This window comes from Sorex fumeus, unplaced genomic scaffold (genome assembly GCF_029834395.1).
Source record: "Sorex fumeus unplaced genomic scaffold, SorFum_2.1 ptg000098l, whole genome shotgun sequence".
Lineage (NCBI taxonomy): Eukaryota > Metazoa > Chordata > Mammalia > Eulipotyphla > Soricidae > Sorex > Sorex fumeus.
The window spans coordinates 87,601,433-87,626,116 of NW_026606155.1; the positions used below are offsets into that span (position 1 = coordinate 87,601,433).

At 43.8% G+C, this 24,684-nt stretch overlaps 1 protein-coding gene across 1 annotated transcript; it reads right to left on the reverse strand.

Moving 5' to 3' along the window:
* Positions 1 to 236: 236 nt before the first annotated feature.
* On the reverse strand, positions 237 to 23,972 carry CATSPER2 (cation channel sperm associated 2). The gene is made up of 12 exons (XM_056134455.1): positions 23,776 to 23,972; positions 22,620 to 22,793; positions 22,178 to 22,246; positions 14,994 to 15,166; positions 13,315 to 13,470; positions 12,921 to 13,045; positions 11,309 to 11,487; positions 10,995 to 11,094; positions 7,934 to 7,990; positions 3,656 to 3,852; positions 732 to 899; positions 237 to 356 (listed from the first exon to the last, which is right to left on the reverse strand). Exons 1-12 carry the CDS (start codon positions 23,960 to 23,962, stop codon positions 325 to 327), a joined length of 1,617 nt encoding a protein of 538 aa, XP_055990430.1. The 5' UTR covers positions 23,963 to 23,972; the 3' UTR covers positions 237 to 324.
* Positions 23,973 to 24,684: the final 712 nt, after the last annotated feature.

Consider the following 24,684-nt stretch of genomic DNA (forward strand, 5'->3'; position numbering starts at 1 on the left):
GACTTAATCTCTGGCGCCACATAGCCTCCAGAGCATTGCTGGATATAGCCCTGGTACCCTCCCCTGCCCCCCAGTACCAATGAAGAGCACCCTTCTCAAAAAAGACTCAGGGGCTTTGTAAAGGATAAAAGGGAGGACAGATTCCACAAAGGAGCCACATTTCCTACCAGATCTTGTACCATCAGTATCCCTTGTATCTCTAAAAACAGAGGAGTCAGCAATTATTAGCAGCATTTATTAGACATCTTGTACTCTGAATTCTCTGCTTCCAACTATCCCTTTCGTTATCTTTGCTAGAGATATAGAAGCCATCCATTGTAGGCTTTATTTGTCTTCAAAGCTCATTAGTGCCTGCACTGTAAAGAAACAGACTGTGAGGACTGGAGAGCTCAGAACATTCCAAATGGGCAAACATTTGGGGAAGACTTCACATTTCTGGGGCATGAGGTCGCAACACACACTCTTATTAATCTTTAAATCATACCGTATCAGTCTATAGTCCTTGGTGAGGTTCAGGGGATTCTATGAGGTGATCATACCAAGTGGGTCAGCTGCATGCAAGGCAAGTGCTCTACCTATTATACTGTTTCTCCAGAAACAGATTTGTCATTTATAGTGAAAATTCAAGGGTTGAAATGCCCAAACATTGGATAGTTTCACTCCTGTCTCCCACGTATGTAAGCTACACCAATGTACTTCATTCCTGGTCCCATGACTCCCTAAAGCCATACCTGCAAACTCTTGCAACTGCTTACGCTCCTCTAGGTTATATTGAAGTTTTTCTAGCAGCTCGAAATATCGGAAAAGTGAGTCCCTAGGCCACACAATGGATTCTTCCTGATCCATCTCCATCAGCCCAGGAAGATTCTGGTGGACGTGAGTCTCCCAATCCAAATAACCTATAGAAAGGAATGCTATTTAAATACAGAGACATATTTGTGAAGTTGAGAGAAAGTTGATAAATCCTTTTAAGGAAAAGAGGGGCTGGAGGTGGGTGGACAGAAATGAAAGAAGAGTAGAATGCAGGGAGGAAAGGCTCCAGTACAACAGGCCACTTTTTTTTTAAATAATGTAAGAATCCTGCTATTTGTTCAATCATTGATTAAGCTGATTGAATTGGGCATGAAATCCACATTACCTTTTTTTCTAATTGTATCACCATGAGATAGAGTCACAAAGCTTTCATGTTTGAGATTCAGCCATATGATGGACCATCCATCCCTCCACCAGTGCACATTCTCCACCATCCACATTCTGGTCCTCACCCTGCCTCTATGGCAGACAATTTCCCCTATACTCTCTCTAATTTTGGGCATTATGTTTTGCTCAAAATTTCCCACTACCATTCAAGCCTACCTACCAGGGGCAGATGCTAGATAATTTATTTTCCATTGCTCATTCTGAATAACATGAGAGCTCACATGGCCACGATTATAAATATAAATTTCTAGATTGTAAATGTCTGCGTTCCAGAGTCATCTCTGTATGGCACTACTCCATTTTGGGATTCAATTGGGAGTCTCTGGGCCAGGGCTGTTGGAGTGCTAAGATGGCTCCCAGAGGCAAATTGTGGGCTTGACAGACAATCTACTGGGTGGACGGGGACCCTGGGAAGGGTAGCCTGGGTCCTCTTCTGCTATGTGCCTGGAGATTTAGTCCTGGAACCTGCATGCAGGGGTGGGGAGGGGGGGTTGCTTGTGGAAGCTCTTGGTCACAGGGATTCCATCTGGAGTAGCGGGGAGAGCACACCTGCTCCATCTGGGATGCCCCAGTGAAATTGGTTTGGTATCAGACCCAGAGAGATCTCTGGCACTGCGGTATCTTCTGGGATTTCCTGCTGTGTCTCTGGGCCAGGTTGGTACACTAAGATGGTACTCAGAGGCAAATTGTGGGCATCACAACCAGTCTGCTGGGTGGGTGGGGACCCAGGGAGAGACAGCTCAGGTCCTCTGCCACCATGTGGTCTGATCTGAAGATTCAGTCCTGGAACCCAAATACCTGGGCCTTGCTTGTGGAAGCTCTTGGTCACAGGGATTCCATCTGGAGTAGGTGGAAAGACTGCACCTGCTCCATCTGGGGTGACCCAGTGAAACTGGCCTAGTATACAATAGACCACTTTTCACAGTAAGCAGAAAGAACCACAGATGCACTTACCCAAAGTGAAGCAGAAGTACAGGGGAAATGAAGAAGTAGAAAGAAAGTACTAAGAACCTGAGAGAGAGCATAGGGAGCTAGGGTGCCAGTTTGATGCCCAGTACTTCTGGTCCCCTAAGCCCTGCTGGGACTGCATACTGTCTGACTAGGATGATCAAGTTTGCTAGGGGGGGACCCCAGATCTCTAGAGCACTGCTTTAGAGCTCTCTCCCCCACCAAAAGAACAGAAAATCAGAGTGGGGAATAGATACTTTTTTTTTCAGTGTTGGGGGGATTTGGTATTTTGGTAGTTTTTATATACCAAAAGCAAAAATAGTGAAGTGAAAAACAAAATATAATTGTGAAGATTATTGTGAACTATATTACCTCAATAATCACAATCACAATCACAAATCATCCTGTTATTCGTCGATTGCCTCGAGCAGGCCCCAGTAACGTCTCCTTCATCCTAGCCCTGAGATTATATTCAAGGCTCTTTAGGAGAATGAGACCCATCATTGTTACTGGTATTTGGCATATTTGGTACGCCACGGGGAGTTTGCCGGACTCTGCCGTGTGGGCAGGCTACATTCGGTAGCCTGCCAGTTTGTCCAAAGTAGGAATGAGATAATAAGATGTCATAATAAGATGTCACAAGGCCGCGAATGCAGCTGCGCGGTTCCGGGAGCTGGTTTTTTACAGTCTCTGAGTCTTGGCCGCTGATGGGATTACACGGCGCCAGGGGGCCAGTTGGTGGGTGTGACCCCCGCCTACTGGCATTTGGAGGATCTGGGTGGAGGATGCTCGGCCCCAATCCGAGTAGGCTTGGAGATCTCGGCCCCGGAACCCGCGTGGCTTTGTCCCTCTGCCAGTACCTTCATGTGTGCGCACACCTCGATAATAAAAGTTTGAAAAAATTCTATAATCTCAAGTCACTGTCACTGTCACTGTCCTCCTGTTGTTCATCGATTTGCTCAAGCAGACCCAGTAACATCTCCATTGTGACAACTGTTACTATGTTTGGCATATCAAATACACCACAGGGAGCTTTCCAGGCTTTACAGTGCGGGCAAGATACTCTTGGTAGCTTGCCTGGCTCTGAGAGGGGCGGAGAACTCTAATCAATACAACCGCCATGTTTGCCGCTTGTAAGGCAAATGCTCTACCTGCTGTGTTATCACTCCAGTCCATAATCTCAAGAATAAAGATTAATTTATTCTTAGACAGGGATGTGACTCAGTGGTAGAGCTCCTGGCTGTATATGTGATGTTCTGGATTTGACAGGGATAGCTTATAAAGAGGAGTCTGTCTGCATTCAAATAGAATAAAACTAGGACTGGAGAGATAGTACAGCAGGTAAGGTGTTTGCCTTGCATGCTCCTGGCCAAGGTTTGATCCCCGGAAAACCACCAGAAGTAATTCCTGAGTGCAGAGTCAGGAATAACCCTTAAAGATCGCTGGGTGTGACCTACTCCCCCCCCCATAAAAATAAATAAACAAGTAAAATAAAACCTCTGCTTACCAGGAGTGTCAAATTGTATGGAGTCATCAGAGGAAACAGGAGAACGGAAAGATCCTGAGGGAGTTAAAGATGCAGACCTTTTTATATTTTGCTTGATTTCTTTTGAGGCTGTCATAGAACTGGAACTATCTCTATTGTCAGTGTCTGTGTACGTTTTCACTTCTACTGTGGACAAAGTTCCCTCTTGTTGACTGACTCTATAAATGAAAGGGAAAATCTGATTGCTTCAACTGCAATTATAAGTCATAACTAGTGTTTCCTTTACTCATCATCCCCCAGAACTGAGACTTAAGGTAATGAAAGCCAAACTACTTCCAAAGTCGGAGCAAACTCCTCAATCATCCCTTGCCCTTACCATACACCTTTTGGGCTGTTTTACTCAGTCTTCCACATTCCATAATCGTATTGATTTTTCCAACTGCCATTCCCCGCTCTGTGGTCCTGTGTCAATCATAATATAACTCTAGCCTTTGCCTTTCATCTCAGTTTAGGCCTGCTAATCTTTCCCAGATATAGCCATCCTTTGATGGACCCATCTCTGAGTTTAAATGTCTGCCTTCTCCCAAAATGAAACCTGTCATTCAGAACTTACTCCTCAACTCATATTTGCAGATACAAATGTTTCCAATTTATCATAACTTGAATGTCTACTGGACTTTTTGGAGGCTGGGCCACACTCTGCAGTGCTCAGGGCTTACTTACTCCTAGCACTCTGCTCAGGGATCACTCCTGGCAAGGTTATGGGACCATATGGGATGACGAGGATCAAACCTGTATATGTGATATCCTGGATTTGACAGGGATAGCTTATAAAGAGGAGCCTGTCTGCAATGCAAGTGCCCTACTGATGAACTGTCTCTCCAGCCACTTAAAGTTTTTTTTTTTTGGTGGGGGAGGAGGGAGAGAGAGAGGAAGGTAGTGTATACTGTGCCAAGGATAGAATCTGGGTTGGTCACATGCAGAGCAAGCATCCTACCCACTGCACTATGGCTCTGGTCCCCTATCTTTAATTTCTTGAGGAAACTCCATACATTTCCCAAAATGGCTGCCCTAATTTGTATTCTCACCAACAGTGCATGAGGTCCTTTTTCTCCACAACCTAACACTTGTTATTACTGCTGCTGTGAAGTAAGTTTTTCTCAAAGGTGTTAGCTCATTGTGGTCTAATTGCATTTCCTGCATGATCACTGTTAATGAGCATTAATGAGCATTTTTCATATTCTGTCCACAGCTATAAGTATGTCCTCTTTGGTGAAGTGCTTATTAAAATATCCTTCCCTTTTCTGATGGGTGGTTTTCGTTGTTATTGTCATTACATTGCGTGAGGCCTGTTTTGTTTGTTGTTGTTGTTTTGTTTTGGGGCCACACTTGGCGGTACTAGAGTTTACTCCTGGCTCTGCACTCAAGAGTCACTATCCTACCATGCTCAAGGGACCACCTGGGATGCCATGGAATTGAACCCAGGTCTGGGAGGTGCAAGGCAAGCATCCTATCCACTTGTACCATCTCTCCAGTCCAAGTTGCATGACTTCGTAATGAACCTTAGATATTAACCCCTTACTGGGGCCAGTCACATCCAAGCAAACTACCCTAACTCCTGTACTATCATTTTGGCCTTGTTTGTTTTTTGTTTTGGAGTCACAACTGGTGATGCTTAGGGAGAAGGTGGTGCCAGGAATTGAACCTTGACCTCTTCAGTAGGATGCTTGTTCAACCTGTTTATATTTTCTTTGATATACAGAAGTTTTTCACATTTTTTTTGCTTTATGGGTTACACCTGGCTATGCACAGGGGTTACTCCTGGCTCTGCACTCAGGAATTACCCCTGACGGTGCTCAGGGGACCATATGGGAATCGAACTGGGAATCGAACCCGGGTTGGCCACGTGCAAGGCAAACACCTTACCCGCTGTGCTATTGCTCCAGCCCCAGTTTTTCACATTTAATGCAAACCCAATTGTTTGATTTTTCTTACTGTTGTGGAGTCATCCAAAGCATGTATCCAATTTATCCAGAAAGCCTTTACTTTGTACATCATTTTCTTCCGATTGAGCTCTTTCCACTTTGTTGTGAATTGCAAATTTTCATATTTTTATTGCTGAAAATCATTTCATTGTTGGGCAAAGAGATGGCTCAATGAGCTGAAACAGTTTAGTGGCTTGGGCACATGCTTTGGATACAAGACTCCACAGTACTGGATATTTCCATAAGTACCATTGGAGTGGCCCAAAGATCAAAAGGAAAGCCAGTTAATATATATAATATATATATGTATGTGTGTATATCACTGTCACTGTCCTCTCATTGTTCATCAATTTGCTCTAGTGGGCCCAGTAATGTCTCCATTGTGAGAATTGTTACTGTGTTTGGCATTCGAATACGTCATGGGCAGCTTGCCAGGCTTTGCCATGCGGGCGAGATACTCTCGGTAGCTTGCTGGGCTGTCCGAGAGGGGCGGAGGAATCAAAACTGGGTCAGCCAGGTTGGCTGTGTGCAAGGCAAAAGCCCTACCTGCTGTGCTATCGCTCTAGCCCGTGTGTGTGTGTGTGTGTGTGTGTTTGTGTGTGTATATCCCCCACTGTACTGCTGGTACCACTCTGGCCTGAATCACTATCTTATTTAGTCTGGATAGCCTGATAATTTCTCTCTGCTCCTTCCTTTACTCATCTACAGTCTGTCATCAACGTAGCACTCAGAGTAATCCATCAACATAGCACCTAGAGTAATCCATGCGCATGTGTGTGTTTGTGTGTGTATGTGATGTGTACTGGAAATAAAATTCAAGGCCTCACACAAGTGTGTGAGATATATGCTTTGCTACTGAGTCACCTCACGGGCCCTAGAGTAATTCTTCATATCACTTCTCTGTTCTGTCCTCCATTTCACCCGGAGTTAGAGCCTAAGTCTCTAGAATGGCCTCCACAGAAGTACCAGATCAGGTTGCCACTATCGCTCTGACCTCATTTCCTATCTGTCTTCTCTCTGCTCACTTTGCTCAAGTCATAATGGTTTCCTTGCTGCCTCTCAAATACAATATACATGCTTCTGGCACACAACTTTTATATTAGCTTCTCTGCTGACTCTGTTAGAAACACTTTCTGTAGATATTCACAAAAAAATCCACTTACATTCTTCAAATCCTAGCTCAATTTTTTTGGGGGAATGGGGTTTGGGCCACACTGATAAGTGCTGGGGGGTCATTCCTGGTGGTGCTCAGAGGACCATATGCAACACCAGTGATCATACCAAGGTCACTAGTATCAAGGTAAGTACCTTCATCTCTGTTAACCTCTAGCCTCTTTAGCTCATATATTGTCTTTATAATGAGGCCATCCTGAATACCGTGTTTAAAATTGCAACCCATCTGCAGTCCCTCCCTACTCTCCAATATATTTTAACCTACTCAACCTTCTTTTCCATAATGTCTATTGTATGTTATCATATTATTTTAAATGTCCATCACTTTCCCCTTAAAAGTACATAAGCTGCATGAGACCTTGGTTTTTGTCTCTTTTATTCATTGATAGAACATTTAATTTCTAGAACAGCATCTGTTTCAGAGACAGTACTTGTATTAGTTTCCTGTGATTATTCTAACAAATGACCGCAAACTTGGAAGCATAAAACAAGAGAAATGTATTTTCTCAGATTTCTGTAAGCCAGAGTCTGAAATCACAGTGTCAGTAGCAATGCATGGCCTCTTGGAGCTCTAGAAAGTTCTGGGTTTCTTTGAGCTTCTGGCAGTGAGCATATATTCATGAGCTGCCTTTGGCTCTGACTGCATTACTCCTATCTTATCTCCATCTTCACATTGCCTTCTCCAGTTTTCAAAGTCTAAATCTTCTCTTCTGTCCTTTAAAAGGACATGTGGATACTCTAGGAATGATCACATCTCAAGATCCGTAACTATCTCTACAAGCCCAAGTTCTCCTGTGAGCACATATCTCACTTGCTTATGAGAAGACGTATCTCTTTTTGCTTTATCTATTCTGGAGAAGCCCTTGTCCTCCTCTTTTGAACGTGTACTACCTCTCTTTCTCTCCCCTCACATCTTCCTAAGTAAGTTAAATAAGAAACTACCCTGATTCGCTGGAGAAAAAAAATACTTAACTTTATTCCAGGCCCTTTTTTAAACTAAGGTCAAATTAATAGTCCCCAGGGGATTAGGAAAAAGACACACCATTCAATTCAGTACAAAAACTACTGAATGAATTATCTTTAGTTTTATACCCTCTTCTTCATGTATGTACACCCTAGTTCACATATCAACACTCCAAACCTGGCATCCAATTTGCTGGTAATTGATCTCAACCCATCAGGGGCCAGATTTTGTCTCCTATAAAGCAAAAATAAAAAGCATATAGATAGTTACTTACATTGAAGCAGTAGTGTAGTAAGGAGGGGGAAAGAGATATCAGAAAATTAAGAAACTCCCAAAATGAATTCATTCAAAGTGGGTTCAATATTAAGGAGCTGAAATAGGAAATGACATTCCCCAAGTGAAAAGAGGGCAACAATTATGGCTCCATAGTTGAGGCCCAGGTATAATTCCCAACACTAGCATTATATCACCCCACCACCACCACCACCCAAGACCCACTGCTGGATCTGAACACTGCAGGCAGTGGCCCCAACAACAATAACCAAAACTATTTTCATTTTTTAATTTTAAATTTTTGGTTTTAGGGCCTCGCCCTGCTGTGCTTAGGGCTTACTCCTGGCTCTGCACTCAGGAGTCACTCCTGCCAGGGATCAGGGGACCATATGAGGTGCTGGGAAATGAACTCGAGTTAGACACATACAAGACAAGCTCTTTACCTACTTTACTGTCTCTCCAGCCCTCTCAAATATTTTTTAAAATAAAGATATTCCATACCCGTAGATTGGGAAAAAGTAACATTGCTTTGGGGGTATTGTTTTGTTTTGTTTGGGGGCCATACCTGGCAATGCTCAGGAGTTACTCCTGGCTCTGTACTCAGGAACTATTCCTGACAAGCTTGGGGACCAAATGGGATGCCAGGGATTGAACTAAATAGGCCACATGCAAGGCTAGTACTTTTTCTATCTCTCTGGCCCAGAAATAACATTGTTAAGATGAGCATTTTTAGCCTGCCTCATGAGCTGGGAGAGAAGGCAGCTGGGATAGAGAAAGAATCACTAAGTCAATGATGGTTGGAGGGATTACATGGGATGGCAGATGTGTGCTGAATGTAAATAAAGGACCAAACATGATGACCTCTCAGTATCTGTACTGCAAACCATAATGCCCAAAAGTAGAGAGAGAGTAGGAAGGAAACTGTCTGCCATAGAGGCAGGGGGTGGGGTGGAGGTGGCGGGAGAGATACTGGGGATATATCAGTGGTGGAAAATGTACGAAAATGTACACTGGTGGAGGGATGGGTGTTCGATCATTGTATGACTGAAACTCAATCATGAAATCTTTGTAAACTGTATCTCACAGTGATTCAATAATAATTAAAAAATTGTGACCATCCCATCCAAAGTAATTTACAGATTCAATGCAATTTTATCAAAATTCTTCAATAAAATAAAATAGACATCGCTGAAATTCATATGAAACCACAAAGACCTTGAATAATTAAAGCAATTCCGAGGGAAGAAAAAAGGGTAAGACAGCATATTCTCTGACTTTAAACTATACTACAAAACCATAGTGATAAAAGCAGTATGATATTGAAACAAGAACAGACACATGAATCAATGGAATAGAATTGGAAACCTAGAAATAAATTCACACATATATGGACATTTAATTTATGACAAAGGGGTCAAGATATACAATGGAGAAATGAAAATATCAAATGGTGCTGGAAAACTGGATACCCACTTGCAGAAGAATGAAACTAGGACACTATCTCACACCATACACAAAAAATAATTCAAAATGGGTAAAAGACTTGGCTGGAAGATGTGAAACTATATATAGAGGAAACATGCAGAAGAATTCATGATATTGGCTTCAGCAATGTCTCTGGGGACTCAAATCCAACATAGTAAGGGGCTTACAATGACTGCTTTTTGTTGGTTTTTTTCTTTTTGAGTCACACCCGGTGATGCACAGGGGTTACTCCTGGTTCATGCACTCAGGTATTACTCCTGGTAGTGCTCAGGGGACTATATGGGATGCTGGGAATCAAACCTGGGTTGGCCGCGTGCAAGGCAAATGCCCTAACCACTGTGCTATCACTCCAGCCCCCACAATGACTGTTTTGTAAGCATGTGGTCAAGTGATAAATCTCCAGTATCTCATATGCACCACGCATGATTCTGGGGACTCTGTTGTGTGAGCCTAGTGTTCAGCTGTGATCGCCAGAGTCATGGGTAATTTGCAGGGTAAGACAGCATGTTCGCGTATAACTGCCACAAAAAAGGGGCACGAGCCCTGATAAGCACCACAACTAAAAAGATGTGTGAGAGACAGTCAGGAAGTGAAACCTCTGAATAGCATGTTCATAAGTTCTGAATCAACGCCCTGTGAGCACTAGCACCATTAATTGTATGCCTCAACTAAAACTGTTAGCCCAGATAAACACCATGACTAAATGAGTATAAAACTCAGCACCATGGCCAAGTGTGTGAGCACCACAAGTTGAGGTGTGACCCTCAGGAAGAACCACAGCTAAAAACTTTATTAGTGCCAGAGATGAGAGAGAAGGCATCTACTGGTGGTGGCAGGGAGAACTATTCCTGGCAGTGCTCAGGGGCCAAACAAAATAAGAGAAAGGCCAATACCAAAAATGCAAATGCTCGGGGGCCGGAGTGATAGCACAACGGATAGGCCGTCTGCCTGGCATGCGGCCGACCCAGGTTCAATCCTCTGCATCCTATATGGTCCCCTAGCACCGCCAGGAGTAATTCCTGAATGAAGATCCAGGGGTAATCCCTGAGCATCGCTGGGTGAGACCTAAAAAAGAAAAAAAAAAAGCAAATGCTCTCCTTTACATCACATGAACTATACAGAAACAAGGCAACAGAACAGGTAAAACCAATCTAAACCAATCCTTGAATTCAAACCTTGGAGCTGAGACTGCTGGAGGTGACACAGGTGATGGGGGGACGGGGAGGGGGAGGGGGGAAGGCAATGTGCGGGGAGGGTTGGAAGGGGCTCAGTGGATGGTGGTGATTTCTGCACTTTGATGGGGGCACTTTAACAACTTGCTTTTGAAAATGTGTGAAAAAGCACTCCTGAAACATACAATTATGTACACTGATATTACCCCATTAATAAAATACAATAATTAAAAATTTAAAAATAAAAGTGGAAATGAGGCCAAGAAATGCAAGCGAACTAAAGCTGGGTTTGAACGTGGGGATCTGACCTCTGAATAATCTGCTGCTTGAATAAGTCAGCTTTCTGTTGAACCTCCAGATGTACCATCTCCTCGTTCAGCTCATTCCTGATATTCTGGAAGTTAGTAACTGCCCCAAAGGGCATTAGGAGTTAGGAGATGGTGGTGACTAGACCTGAGGAGAGGGCTCGGGTGGGGAGAAACCAAGTGAAATATCTATTCAAGCCCCAAACTTCCCTACTAAATCAGGTTCTCTCTATCCATAATCACCAAACTTAGCTTTCACACTAATTTCTTTGCAGTCACACCTCCCATCAAGTCTCACCTCTTCTACAGATGCTTACCCATCATTGCCACAATGATATTTCGGAAGATAATGGAACCAAGTAATAACCAAAGGATGACATAGATGCTGGAGAAAAAGCGGCTGACTTCAGGGACTTTCCAGGTATCTTGTAGAAATGCATACCAATGATCCAAAGTGAAAAGAATGAACACTGTCACTAGGGAATTCAGCACATTCCTATAAAGAAAAAAGAAGTGTGCCTATGGAGTGAAGAGATCTGAACTTCTCAGAAACAATAGCATTTTTTTTTCCTTTTGGGTCACACCTGGCAATGGATAGGGGATACTCCTGGCTCTGCACTCAGAAATTACTCCTTCTGGTGCTTGAGGGACCATATGGGATTCTGGGAATCGAACCCAGGTCAGCCATGTGCAAAGCCAATGCCCTACCCACTGTACTACGCTCCAGCCCCATTCTAACACTTAAAATAATATAAAAATATTTCTTTGTAATTTCTTCTGATTTGAATTCCTTTTCTACAAAACTCATTTTTTCAGCTAATCATTCTTCAATTTCAGATTAGTTTTATTTGGTTTTATCATAAAAAACTATGAATATTTCCTACTATTCCACCCAAAACCAACACTGCATAGGTAGTGACTAAATTGGAAAAAAATTGAATCACCACCTATGTTTGTTTTAGGGCCCCCCCACCGGCAGTGATCAGGGTTTATTTCCAGCAGTACTCAGGGGACCATGTGTGGTGCTGGAGTTAAACTGGGTTCACTGCATCCAGGGCAAGCACTGTACTTTCTCCGGCCCCACAATAATAAAAATAAACAAAAAATGCTAGTTGAATAGAACTGAGAGGTGCTTTAGTGTCGCTGGCTGGCAGTGGGGTAGGGGGTAATGGGAAAGAAAATGGGGACACTGATGCTGGGAAATGTAGACTGGTGGAAGGATGGGTGTTGGAACACTGTATGACAGAAATCTAATCATGAACAGCTTTGTAAGGGTCTATCTCCCAGTGATTCAATTTTTTAAAAAAAGAAATTAGAGTGTATTTTCCTTGTGTATATATTAAACAGATTTTATCACTTAGAATGTGTTAAAAATCTGTGCTCAATGCTAATATTCATTAACTCATTTCCTCTCACATTCTTACAAGTTAGTACTACAAGTATTCTAATTTTTTCCAAAAGAGGTAACTTATACATAGGCTAAGTCTTAACTGCTAGAATCCTGCTACTTAAATACTGTCAAAGAGGGTGTGTTTGAATTTACAAATCCCAGAGCAAACCTGGAATAGTTGTCTATACTCGGGGCTGGAGCAACAGGACAGCAGGTAGGTCATTTGCCTTGCACTCGGCCAAATCGGGTTCAATTCTCTGGCATCCCATATTCCTGATCACTGCCAGGAGTAATTCTGGAGTGCAGAGCCAGGATTAAGCCCTGAGCATTGCCAACTGTGACCCAAAAGGCAAAAGGAAAAAAAAAAGTTGCCTGTCCTCAAAATCAGGGCTAAAACCACTTACTTTGTTTTCTCTTTCTTCTGTGTTATTTCAGTTTCTTACATACACTCTATTTTTGTATTACTAGTCATTGAACTAGCTTCCTAATCTCTTGCCCAATTTCTCTCCCCCATCCAGGTTTCCCCAAACCCTGCTTACGAGAAGTAAGTGTGATACTTCAGGTTCATAAGAGTTGAACGGGTGTAATTCTCGAAGACGTAGACACCAGCCACAGCAAAAATGTAGAAGAACATGAGCAGCAACATCAAGAGGAAGGTCATGCTCTAGAGGCATGACCTGAAGTCAGAGAAGGGCCAAACTAAGCTGACGTCCACCCGCAGCTCAGTCTAGCCCATCAGGTTGACCCCCACCAAACCCTCATATCTTCCTGAGTCAGATCTATAGATCACATAAGCTTGTCCTTGATACGTCCTCATGCGATCACATTTCACAGAGTTTCTTACTGCTTTCTCTGACCCACCTATCTTGCTTTATATCAAACCCTGATGTTCATCCACTTTGTCTACCCAGTTAGCAGTAAAAGTCAAATCACCTTAAGGGCCCGGACAAGGGCCAAAATAATGACGCGAATTTGAGGGAACTTTGCAAGGAACTTGAGGGACCTTAGCACCCGGCAGATCCTCAGCAACTGCAGCCACACAGGCTGACCTGTTACCTCTTCAAACACAATCACTTCAGGAAGCACGGCCTGGGGAAAATACGCACTTTGTGAGTAAGAGAGAGTACGATACTGCAAAGAAGCCCACACTGTTCTTATTTTCTTCATAGTTCCTTCTTTTTGGGGAGAGAGGGGAAACCGCATTGTTCAAGTGTGGCAGTGTTCAAGGCTTACTCCTTGCTCTGTGCTCAGGAATCTTTCCTGGTGGAACTGGGAGGACCCTATGGGGTGCTAGGGATCTAACCTGGGTCAGTTGTGTGCGAAGCAAGCACTGTACTTGCTGTACTATTGCTCCAACCCCCTCTATCTACTTCCATGGGGCTTACATCCTAATAAGCTTTCTATGGAAATTGTTTCCTATTCAAACTTTTTCTTTTCTTTTGGTGAAGAAATGGTGTATTGAAACTTTCTTAAGAGAAATATTAGGGAAGAGAGAGAGAGATTGAGATTTAAGGGCGAACACAGGCTTCTCCACCAGGTGAAAAGCATATCCAGGCTTTCTATATTAAATTATATAAACTACTTGCTCGATATAATAAGGGATAAATAGGGCCAGAGAGTTAGTACAGTGGGTAGGGCACCTGCCTTGCATAAGGCCAACTCAAGATTCCCCAGTACCCCGGTACCCCCTAGGCTGCCAGGGAGTAATTCCTGATGCAGAGCCATGAATTAGCCATAAGCACAGCAGGTGTGGCCCCAAAACCAAAGGGGGAAAGTAAAGAGATGGGGGGGAATAAATATAATGCTTATCGGACTGCTCTGAAACTCAAATGAGAAAACATATATGAAACACTTGGAACATGCCTGGCACCACATAAGTACCGAGAAACTGGTAGGAATTATTGTTGGTAGTCAATGCTGTGGTTAGAATCTTCCATGATATTAGTTATCAACAGTTCTTGTAAGAGTTAATTGGCTTTAGGAACTGGAGCGACTGTACAGCAGGTAGAGTGTTTACCTTGCATGCAGCTGACCCAGGTTAGAATCCCAGGATCCCATACGGCCCCAAGCACTTCCAGGAGTAATTCCTGAGTGCAGAGCCAGGAGTAACCCTTGAGGACTGCTGGGTGTGATTCAAAAAGACCAAAAAAAAAAAAGAATTAACTACTTTTTTCCACTCCAGCCATACCTGACAGTGGGCAGGTTCTACTCCTTGTACTTAGGATCTGCACCCAGCACACTGTTACTCCTGGCAGTACGCAGGGAATATGCAGTGTCAGGGATCAAACTCCAACTTCTTAAGGCAAAGCATGCGCAGTAGTCCACTGATCTATGTCTCCAGTCCATAATACTCTATTCTTTTTTGTTCGCAATGCCAGAGATGGAATTCTCTGGTCTCATGCAAGCAATGCATACAGGGTAAGTGATTGCTGTTGAGCCACATCCCAGGCCCACAATTAACTTTTAATTTAAGACCAAAAAAAATCAAAATAGGAAAGTTAGGCACATTTCTTTTGTTTCTTCCTATGATAGAAAGCTTATATTAACTTTTCTTATCATTTGGGGCACATTCCTCAATCCACTAAACTAATCCTTAGGATATCTATCCTTACCAACACAGTGACAATAAAGTCAAAGACATTCCAGGTATTCTTCCAGAATAGGGTAAAGCTGAATAGCCACATAATAATGATCTCCAAGAGGAAAGCAAGCAAGATGAACCAAGCTGCAGACTCCAGAGCCAGTTTGACTTGCCACAATGTTTCATCTGGGTCTTCTAGCAGTTCTGTGAGAGCAAAGGATTAACAAAGTTTAAGGGAGTAGGAAAACTAATCAGAAACCGCTGTAAATCACAGTTGTGCCCACGACCATTCCACTTGGAGTCTCGGGGCTGCTGTTCATGAAGCTCAGAGGTAGAGAATGATCTTGCATGTGTGAGGCCCTGGGTTCTATCCCTGGCACTGAAAAAAAAAAAACAAATAAAAACTTGGTCCTATTCTTCAGTGTTTCCTCTAGCACTTTCATCCTATGTATGTAGGATAGGACAGGATTGAGCAAATCGTGACTCATCTCAGGCTGCCTTTCCACTCTGGAGTCAAAGTCATCACTGGACTGCTCTCACCCACCATCAGCCCTGCTTCCTGTACTACTAAAGGTGCCTGGAGCCATAGTATAGCAGGTTAGGCCCTTGCCTTGCATGAAGCTGACACAGGTCAATCCCCAGAAGCACATATGGTCCCCCAGTCCCAACCAGGAGTGGTCCTGAGCACAGAGCCAGGAGTAAACTATAAGCATTGTTGTGTGTCACCCCCACCAAAAAGAAAGAGCCAGAACGGGGAGGGTGTTTGCCTTGCACGCAGCTGGCCTCGGTTCAATTCCCGGTATCCCATATGGTTCCCCAAACACAGCCAGGAGTAATTCCTGAGTGCAGATCCAGGAGTAAGCCCTAAGCATCACTAGGTGTGACCCAAAAAGAAAAAAAAAAGAAAAATTATATTACTATCTCTGTACCAAATTATAAGAAAGTAATAAACCTTGAGAATAGAATTAAAATATAGGTCCTTGGGAGCAGGAGCGATAGTACAATGGGTAGGGCGTTTGCCTTGCACATGGCCAACCTGGGTTCCATTCCCGGTATCCTATATGGTCCCCAGAGCACAACCAGAAGTAATCCCTGAGTGCAGAGCAAGGAGTAACCCCTGTGCATTGCTGGGTGTGACCCAAAAAGACCAAAAAAATAATAACAATAAAGTAAAAATACAGGCCTATGATATATGAAATGTTTTAAAGATTTAAAATTAAAGAAGGAGTTGAGCTCATGGAATATATTAAGCTATAATAAGAAATTACTTCGTTGCTAGCTTTTAAAGTTTTTTCTTCTCTGCCTTAAAATGACTTTGGTTTTCAAACAAAATATTTACTTCCTCTCTTGAGCTCTAGTAAATGTTATTTGGGGCCTGAGAGTTAATACAATGGGCAGGGCATTTGCTTCGAATGTGGCTGACCTGGGTTTGATCACCAGTATTCCACATGGTCCCACGAACACACCAGGAGCCAAGAGTAAGCCTTGACCCTCACCAGGTGTGCCCCCACCCCCACATTTTTGTTATTTATGTATTAGCTCTTTTTTCTTAGGAAGTGCTCCCAGTGATGCTCAGGGTTTACTCCTGGCTCTGCATTCAGAAATCACTCCTGGTGGTGCTCAGGGGACCATATGGATGCTGGGGATAAAAACTGGGTCAGGACTTGCAAGATAAGTGCCTTACCATCTGTACTATCGCTCCAGCTCTAAAAAATATATATTTTAAATTTAACTCATTGCCTTTATCTTTCACTTCTCTTATTTATTATTATTTTTAAAGAATTGTGTGCTTGGGTTACAGAGATAATATAAGGGCTATAAAGGGATTGCCTTGAATGCAGCCAACCCTGGTTTGATTCCAGTGCCTCATATAGTCCCCAGAGTACAGTCAGGAGTGATCCCTGAGCACAGAGCCAGGAATAAGTCCTGAGCACAGCCAATGTGGCCCAACCTGCCCCTCCCCTCTCAAAAAAAAAAAAAAAAACCTGTGCACTAAATTTTGTTAAAATTTTTGTTTGGAGGCCATACTCAGTAGTACTTAGGGTTTATTCCTGTCTCTATGCATAGGGGTCACTCCTGGCAGTGCTCAGAGAAGTATGCAGTGCGGGGAATCAAATCTGGTCTCCTGCATGTAAAGCATGTACTCCAGCCCATTAAGCTCTCTCTCACCCAGGATCATTGTTGAAAATCAATGAAATGTACCAGTTTAGCAGATGATTTTTCTTTCTTAGCAATATATATAAGGAGAATTTTACTATAGATGACAACTTAGATTCAGTAAAATTCAGGATCTAGAGAGATAGTACAGAGATTAAGGTGCTTGCCTTACACATGGCAATCCCAGTTCAATCCCAGGCACTGCACATGGTTCCTCAAGCACCAGTGGAAGTGATCCGTGAGCACAGAATTAGGAGCAAGCCCTGAGCAGTGCTTGGTGAGGTCCCCAAACAAACCAACAAACAAAAGCAATAAAATTCAATATTTTTTCAATAAAAATAGCCTGGAATCTAAGAAGAATGGGGTTATACTAGTAAAAGGAACTGAGGACCACATTTACAGATGGAAAATAGAGTACTGTAATTTTTATTTAGTTTTGCCTTTAAAACAGGTGTTTGGGCCATAGAGATAGCTTGAGGAACATATACATATACATGTTTTGTATATGGAAGGCCTGAGTTCGATCTTTGGTACCTGTGGTCATCCACGAATGGCCAAAAAGCCAGTCAGCCAGCCAGCAAAAGAGTACATCCTGAGTACCGACAGGACAAAATAGAAAAGTAGGGCCTGGATCTTGCTGGTGGAGCATGGGCACGGGTAGAGGGATGGATGGGTACTCACTCATGGGTCATGGTCTGACAGACATGTGAGCACGAAAGTTTGTCAGTCTATCCCTGTGCCTCACGGTGATCCATGACCCCTATATTACCACTGGTGTCATCTCTCCATGACCCCCACGCCTTCCCCCCAAAAAAGAAAAACAGGGTTTTAAAGATGATAAAGTAGTCTGAAAGGTCTTAAAGGAGAGTATATTGGGAGCAGAGTGATAGTACAGTGGGTAGGGCATTAACCTTGTGTGTGGCTTACCTCGGTTTGATCCCCTGGCCTCCTATAAGGTCCCCCAAGCACTACTGTCAGGAGTAATTCAGAGTACAGGGCCAGGAGTAACCTCTGAACATCACCAGGTCTGACCAAAAAAAAAAAAAAAAGAAAGAAAAAAAGAAAAAAGTAAAAGAGTATATATGAAAAAAGAAAAATAGGGAAGCCCAAATTGTGGAAGAAAAAGCATTTTCACTCTTTGGGGGAAGGGATACTTTTATAGGAGCTAAATGCTTGAGCGGGCCCAGTAACGTCTCCATTTTGAGACTTGTTACTGTGTTTGGCATATTGAATACATCATGGATAGTTTGCCAGTGCAGGCGAGATACTCTTGGTAGCTTGCTGGGCTCTCTGAGAGGGGCTGAGGAATCAAACTCAGGTTGGCGGGGCTGGCTTTGGGCAAGGCAAATGCCCTACCGCTGTGCTATTGCTCCAGCCCAGGAGCTAAATGAACCTAGGTAAATTAACAAAGTAGAAATTATCTTACCAGAACAAAATGTTCAAAATCAATTGCTTCCAATTCTATATTAATTGATGAAAATGTGTATGTACTACCTGGAAGTTGAAAGATAACTTTTTGGAGTTTTTTGGTGGGGGGGCCACAGCTGTAGGTGCTCAAGGGTTACTTTTCACTTGCTGCTCTGAGACTCTCCTGGCAGTGCTCTGGGGACCATGCATTACTCTAGATTGAATTAGGCCTTCAGCATATAAACCATGCAGACTAGCCCTCTATGCTATCTCCCTGACCCTAAAAGATAACTTTTAAAATACTTGGAATTGGGGCTGGAGCAATAGTATAGCGGGTAGGGCATTTGCCTTGCATGTGGCCGACCCGGGTTCGATTCCCAGCATCCCATATGGTCCCCCAAGCACCGCCACCAGGAGTAATTCCTGAGTGCAGGACCAGGAATAATCCCTGCCCATCACTGGGTTTGACCCAAAAAGAAAAAAAAAAGCTTGGAATTCCTGGCATTAGGAAAGTATTTTAGGACTACAGCACTTGTCCTGCACAAATGAAACCCTGGAAAAACAGATCAACTTCTGGAAAAACACATATGCATTCCTTTTCAATTTTTTCACTTAAAAAAATAGGGGACACGCCAGCCATGCTTCTATTTTTTGGGGGGCGGGGGAAGGGCACAACTGTGGTGCTCAGGGTTTACTCCTGGCTTTGCACTCAGGGATCACCCTTGATGGGTTTGGAGGACCCGATTTGGAAGGCAGGCATACCTTATCTTCTGTGCCATCACTCCAGCCAGAACTCAAGGCTCTGTACTTGTTAGGCATATGCCTTACCACTTGAACTGTCTCCCTGATCCAAATTCTTGGAATTCCTGGGGTCTGGGATGTAGCTCACTGGTTTTCTTCTTCTTCTTCTTTTTAATTGAATCATGAGATAGTTACAAATGTTCGAGACTCAGCTGTACAATGATCGAACACCCATCCCTCCACCAGTGCATACCTTCCACCACCAGTGTCCCCAGTATATGCCCCCTGCACCCCACATCTCAGTCCTCACCCTGCCTCCATGACAGGCATTTTCTCCAATACTCTCTCTCTCTACAAAAGTACATTACATTTTGCTCAAATTTTCCCACCACCATTCACGCCTGCCTTCGAGGGGCCGATGCTAGATCATTTATTTTCCATTGCTCATTTTGAATATCTTGGGTGCCGTGGCCACGCGCTTCTGGAATCCTAGATTGTAAGTGGTTGGGTTCCAGAGACACTTCTGTAGGGTACTAATCAATTTGGGGATTCATTTGGGCATTTCTGGATCAGGGCTGTCAGTGTCCTAAGATGGCGCCCGAAGTCACATTGTAGGGATGTCAGCCAGGCTGAGGAGCGGGTGGGGAGCCAGGGAGGGACAGCCTGGGGCCTCTGCTGCCATGTGGCATGGAGATTTAGTCCTGGAACCAGCATACCAGATAACCTGTTTGAAATTAGGCTGTCAGTTTCCAGATGTTTTGCATCTATAAAGTGATGAAAATAGCATTTACCTCAAAACTATGAGTAGCAAATATTAGAATGGATATAGCTCAATAGCTATTATTATTACACAGCTAGTTGTTTTTTTTTTTCTTTTTGGGTCACACCCGGCGATGCACAGGGGTTATTCCTGGCTCATGCACTCAGGAATTACTCCTGGCAGTGCTCGGGGGACCATATGGGATGCTGGGAATCGGACCCGGGTCGGCTGCTGCGTGCAGGGCAAACATCCTACCTGCTGTGCTATCGCTCCAGCCCCTACACAGCTAGTTTTATTGTTTCCAATTGTTTAATTTCCAACTTTCTGCTAAAGGTTCAAAATTTTGGTGGCCTTTATCTTCTCAGTAGATTCTATTATGATGTAAATCTCATTCAGGCATCATATAAATTTTGTTTTGTTTAGCTTGGGGGCCACACCAGTGATGTTCTTGGCTTGTGCCTGGCTCTTTGCTCAGGCTCACTCCTGATGGGGCTCCAGGGAGCATATGGGGTGCTGGGGATCAAACACGAGTTGGCTGCATGTGAGACAATGGCCTTAACTCCTCTACTACTAACTCAAGCTTTATTTTATTTTTATTTTCGTGTCACACCAGGCTATGCTCAGGCGTTACCCCTGGAGGTGCTCAGGGAAACATATGGGATGCCAGGGATCAAACCTGAGTTGGCTGCATGTAAGGTAAACACCCTACCTGCTGTCCTGTCACTCCAGCCCCACTGACCCAAACTTTAAAAGAAAAATTATTTTCTCTCCCAAATGATTACATTGGCCAAAAAATACTATTTGGGGGGCTAGAAACAGAAAAGTGGGAAGGGCACTTGCCTTGTGTAAAGTCAATCTACATTTGATCCCTGGCACCCCATGGTCCCCTGAGCCCCACCAGGAGTGATCTCTGAGAGCAAAGCCAGGAGTACGTGCTGAGTTCACTGAGTAATAATACATTGTTGAGTATTAGAAATGCTTTTAATATTATATCTAAAGTATTCAAAGACTGATCTATCTCAAAAACTGCAATTTTTTGTTTTTGTGCCATACCTGGTGATGCACAGGGTTTTCTCCTGGCTCTGCACTCAAGAATCACTCCTGGCAGTGCTTGGGGGACCATATGGGATGCTGGGAATCAAACCCAGGTCAGCTGCATGCAAGGCAAGTACCTTACTTGCTGTACTATGTCTCCAGCTGCGAAAGGACTGCATTTAAAAGATAACTCCCCCAAAATACTGAAGGAAGAACTAGGGAGAACTACCATCCTTTCACTTTTTTTTTTTTTTAAATGTAGGAGTATTGATATCCATCCTTTCACTGTTTCTAAGAAGTCTGAGACAGGAAGTGAGCTCGCGGACTCTCCAGCCAAGCTTTTGTTTTCAATACGCTTCACATAATTTGTTTTACAGCCACTTACTTTTTATTTTTTGTTTTGGGGCCACACCTGACAATGTTCAGGGGTTACTCCCGGTTCTATATTTCTGGCAGAGTTTAAGAGATTATATGGGATGCCAGCAACTGAACCCAGGTTGGCTGCATGCAAGGCAAATGTCCTACCTGGTGTACAGTTGCTCTGGCCCCAAGTCACTTACTCTTTAAATCATTTTTCTGGCTCATCTCTTATTTCTTTTTTGGCAGAGAGGGGTGAGAAATATATGCTTTGCAAATATTAGGGCTGGATCCCAGGCTCTAATATTTGCAAAGCATATGCTCTACCACTGAGCTACATCCCTGGGTTCATTTAGTATCTTAGTTGTACCTAACTGTACATATTATTCTTAATCTTCCTAAACATATTTATAAAAATAAAAGCTGCACAGGCATCTCTAACAGGTACTAGGCCCTCTAATAGAGAAGGTTAATTCAAACAAGCATTAGACTAACAGTAGAAATATGACTGGTCTTTTCATTTCCCATTCCTTGTGAGTCTAATTAAACCTGATCTCTAAAAGTCAGCTACCTTTTATCTACCAAAGTTTCAAGAGCCCTCCGTATGTGTTGAGGTCTCAGCAGTTGCATAAATTATCTTCTCAGTAACTTAATATAGATGTCCATATCATAACTCAAGAGTGTAAAACAGAATAACCAAGTTAAAGGGAAAAATGATTCCAACCTACTTTCTACTTACATTTAATGTCATATCTCACCTATTTCAGCCATCAGTACAATCGTATTCAAAAAAATGAGGAAGACAATGAAGTTTGTGAAGGGAGGACCTGTTTTCTCCTCTTAAGGAAACAAATAGAATTCTTTCATGACTTATGCAATGAATAAGGACAAGAATCAGTGAAAATGTAAAAGAAAATGGAATTTAGGAAGGAAAAAGTAAATTAGTTGGCAGATGAGGGGAGAGGTACAGTAAAAGCATGGGATGAAAAGAATGGCACATGGGGCCAGAAAAATAGTATAGAAGGCAGGGTGCTTGCAAGTGCCTGACTCAGGTTCAATCCCCAGCATACCTCATGGTCCCTGAGCACCACCAGGAGTGATTTCTTAGTGCAGAGCCAGGAGTAAACCCCTGAGCACTGCTGAGTGTGGGCCCCTCCCCCCAAAAATGGGAAAAAGAAAAAGAATGGCACGAAAGGATACACTCAAGAACCCATCCAGCCCACAAGGAAAGAGAGGCCCGCTTACTGCAGCGGATTTTTAGCCTGCTCAAAAGTCTCTGGCTATATGTGATCCGTTTCACATGATGAGGTCTTATGGAGAAGCGCACAAGTTGATGTTGATCTCCCAACATAATTTTCTTCTGACGAGAAGGATCTACAACAGAAATGTTAAAAGGCTCATGAATATACATAAAGAGAAGTCTGGGGGTGGGTAGGTATGAACGGTAGGCCAGGCTGGGGGTAGAGATATTGGTTGCTTAAAAGGATTACAGTGCAGGGCTTCTTGTCTTGCAGCGAGCTACTTTTACCACTCCAATATAAGCTTCGATTGACAAACTACATTGCTTATGACCAAAACTGTCCATGCCCAAGAAAAAAGGCAGCATGTACAACCCTCCAAAAGTGTTAAGTGCTGTTGGCAGAAATTTCTAAGTCAGCTGGTACCTATCCTAGGTTGAAAAGTGAGTGATATGGGTTCTACCTCCTAGATTAAAAATTTTTTGTTTTTTCCACAGCACTCAAAAGGAGAGATAACAAAAGGGAATGCCCTGCCACAGAGGTAGGGTGGGATTGGGGGATGGGGGTGGTAGGGATACTGGGACTGGTGGTGGTGGAGTATGGGCACTGGTGGAGGGATTGGTATTCGATCATTGTAAGAAAAAAAAATTTTGTTTTTTGGGCCACACGTGGTACTGCTCAAGGCTTACTCCTGACTCTTCATTCATTTCTGGCAGCCTTGGGGGACCAAATATGTTGCCCCAGATTTGCTGGGGATCAAAACCAGGTTGGCTATATGCAAGGTAAGTGCCCTACCTGCTATACTATTGCTTGCGCCCCAGAATTCTACTATAAAACCTTTGATGTACCAAGTTTGTTGTCACCCCCAAGCAATAAATAAACCCATCTTCCCCAAATTTTCCACCCTTAAAACTGACTTCCTTTGAAGGTGTACAGGTGAGTCTTTTTGGGCGGAGAGGGGAGGGTTTGGGCACAACTGTGTTTAGGAATTTCTCTTAGCATGGGCTTGGGGGACCATTACAGTGTCACAGGGGATTAGGCAAGCTCCTTAACCCAGTACATATCTCAGGCCCTGCAGAGGAGTCTTAAATTTATCCTAGGAAGAAATAGGAACTAACCAAGTATCTCTCTGACAGTGTGACGTGGCACTGCTTGGCTCAAGCCTTGCAGATGCTCAATGAGAGAGAAAGTATCAATGAGACGTGATCGAACGGCCTCCGCTCGCAACAGATGATATTGGTCTGCTTTTTGTTGTGTTTGGTGGTGAGTGGCCATGGTCTGTTTAAGAAAAGAAAAACTAAGCATCAGTTTATTCTTAGAATTACTCATTCCACAGGTTAGTTTTCTTCTCCATCCCACCCTCTTTGGCCTTAAGACAAACACATTGTATCAAAATCCAAGATTTGGGGGTGGGTGTTGCGCCTCACTTAACGGTGTTTCGGGTAGTGTCGGGGAATTGGACCAGATCGGCCAAACCTCAAGCCCAAACCCAAAATTTTTGAAACAAATGGAGCGATACTGCACAGTCGATAAGGGACCAGGCGTCTTTGTGTGACAAACTCCTAATGAAAAGCTACAGTTACAAGGACAACAGTCCATGGGCTGGAAGAAAAGGCAACAGTCAATGCAGTACGGCGGGTGGGAGGGCTGGGGTTGCCTTCAAAAGGCAGAACAAGTTTTAAAAGGAAAATGAACAAAAATACAACGGCCAACCCCCGCTGCCCCCTCGACCTCCTCCGCCCCCCCGTCCGGACCCAAAACAACAACAAAACCCAAAGAGCCCAGCGAATCCCATTTTAAGAGGGTCCATCCCAACAACAACGTTCCCCGGGATGTTGGCTCCCTCTCTCAGTCCCGCTTCCCTGGCCTCACTTCCGTCCAGCTTCTCTTAACTGCGCTCTGGGCCTGACTTCACCCGGCCACCGAGCCTGGCGCCCCCGGAGCGCGCCTCCAGCCACTCGGCAGGGGCCGAGCCCCGGCCGCGTACAACCCCACTCCCAGCTCCGGCCCGCCACGCCCCGCCCGCT

Excerpts from the sequence above, each read along its gene's own strand:
- CATSPER2 (XM_056134455.1), bottom strand. The coding sequence starts at position 23,962 with ATGCTTAGTTTTTCTTTTCTTAAACAGACCATGGCCACTCACCACCAA. Across the intron at positions 22,247-22,619 it reads GGCTGGATGGGTTCTTGAGT|GTCCTCCCTTCACAAACTTC; the intron begins GTATCCTTTCGT and ends AGGAGAAAACAG. Across the intron at positions 11,488-12,920 it reads AAGTATCACACTTACTTCTC|GAATGTGCTGAATTCCCTAG; the intron begins GTAAGCAGGGTT and ends TTTTCTTTATAG.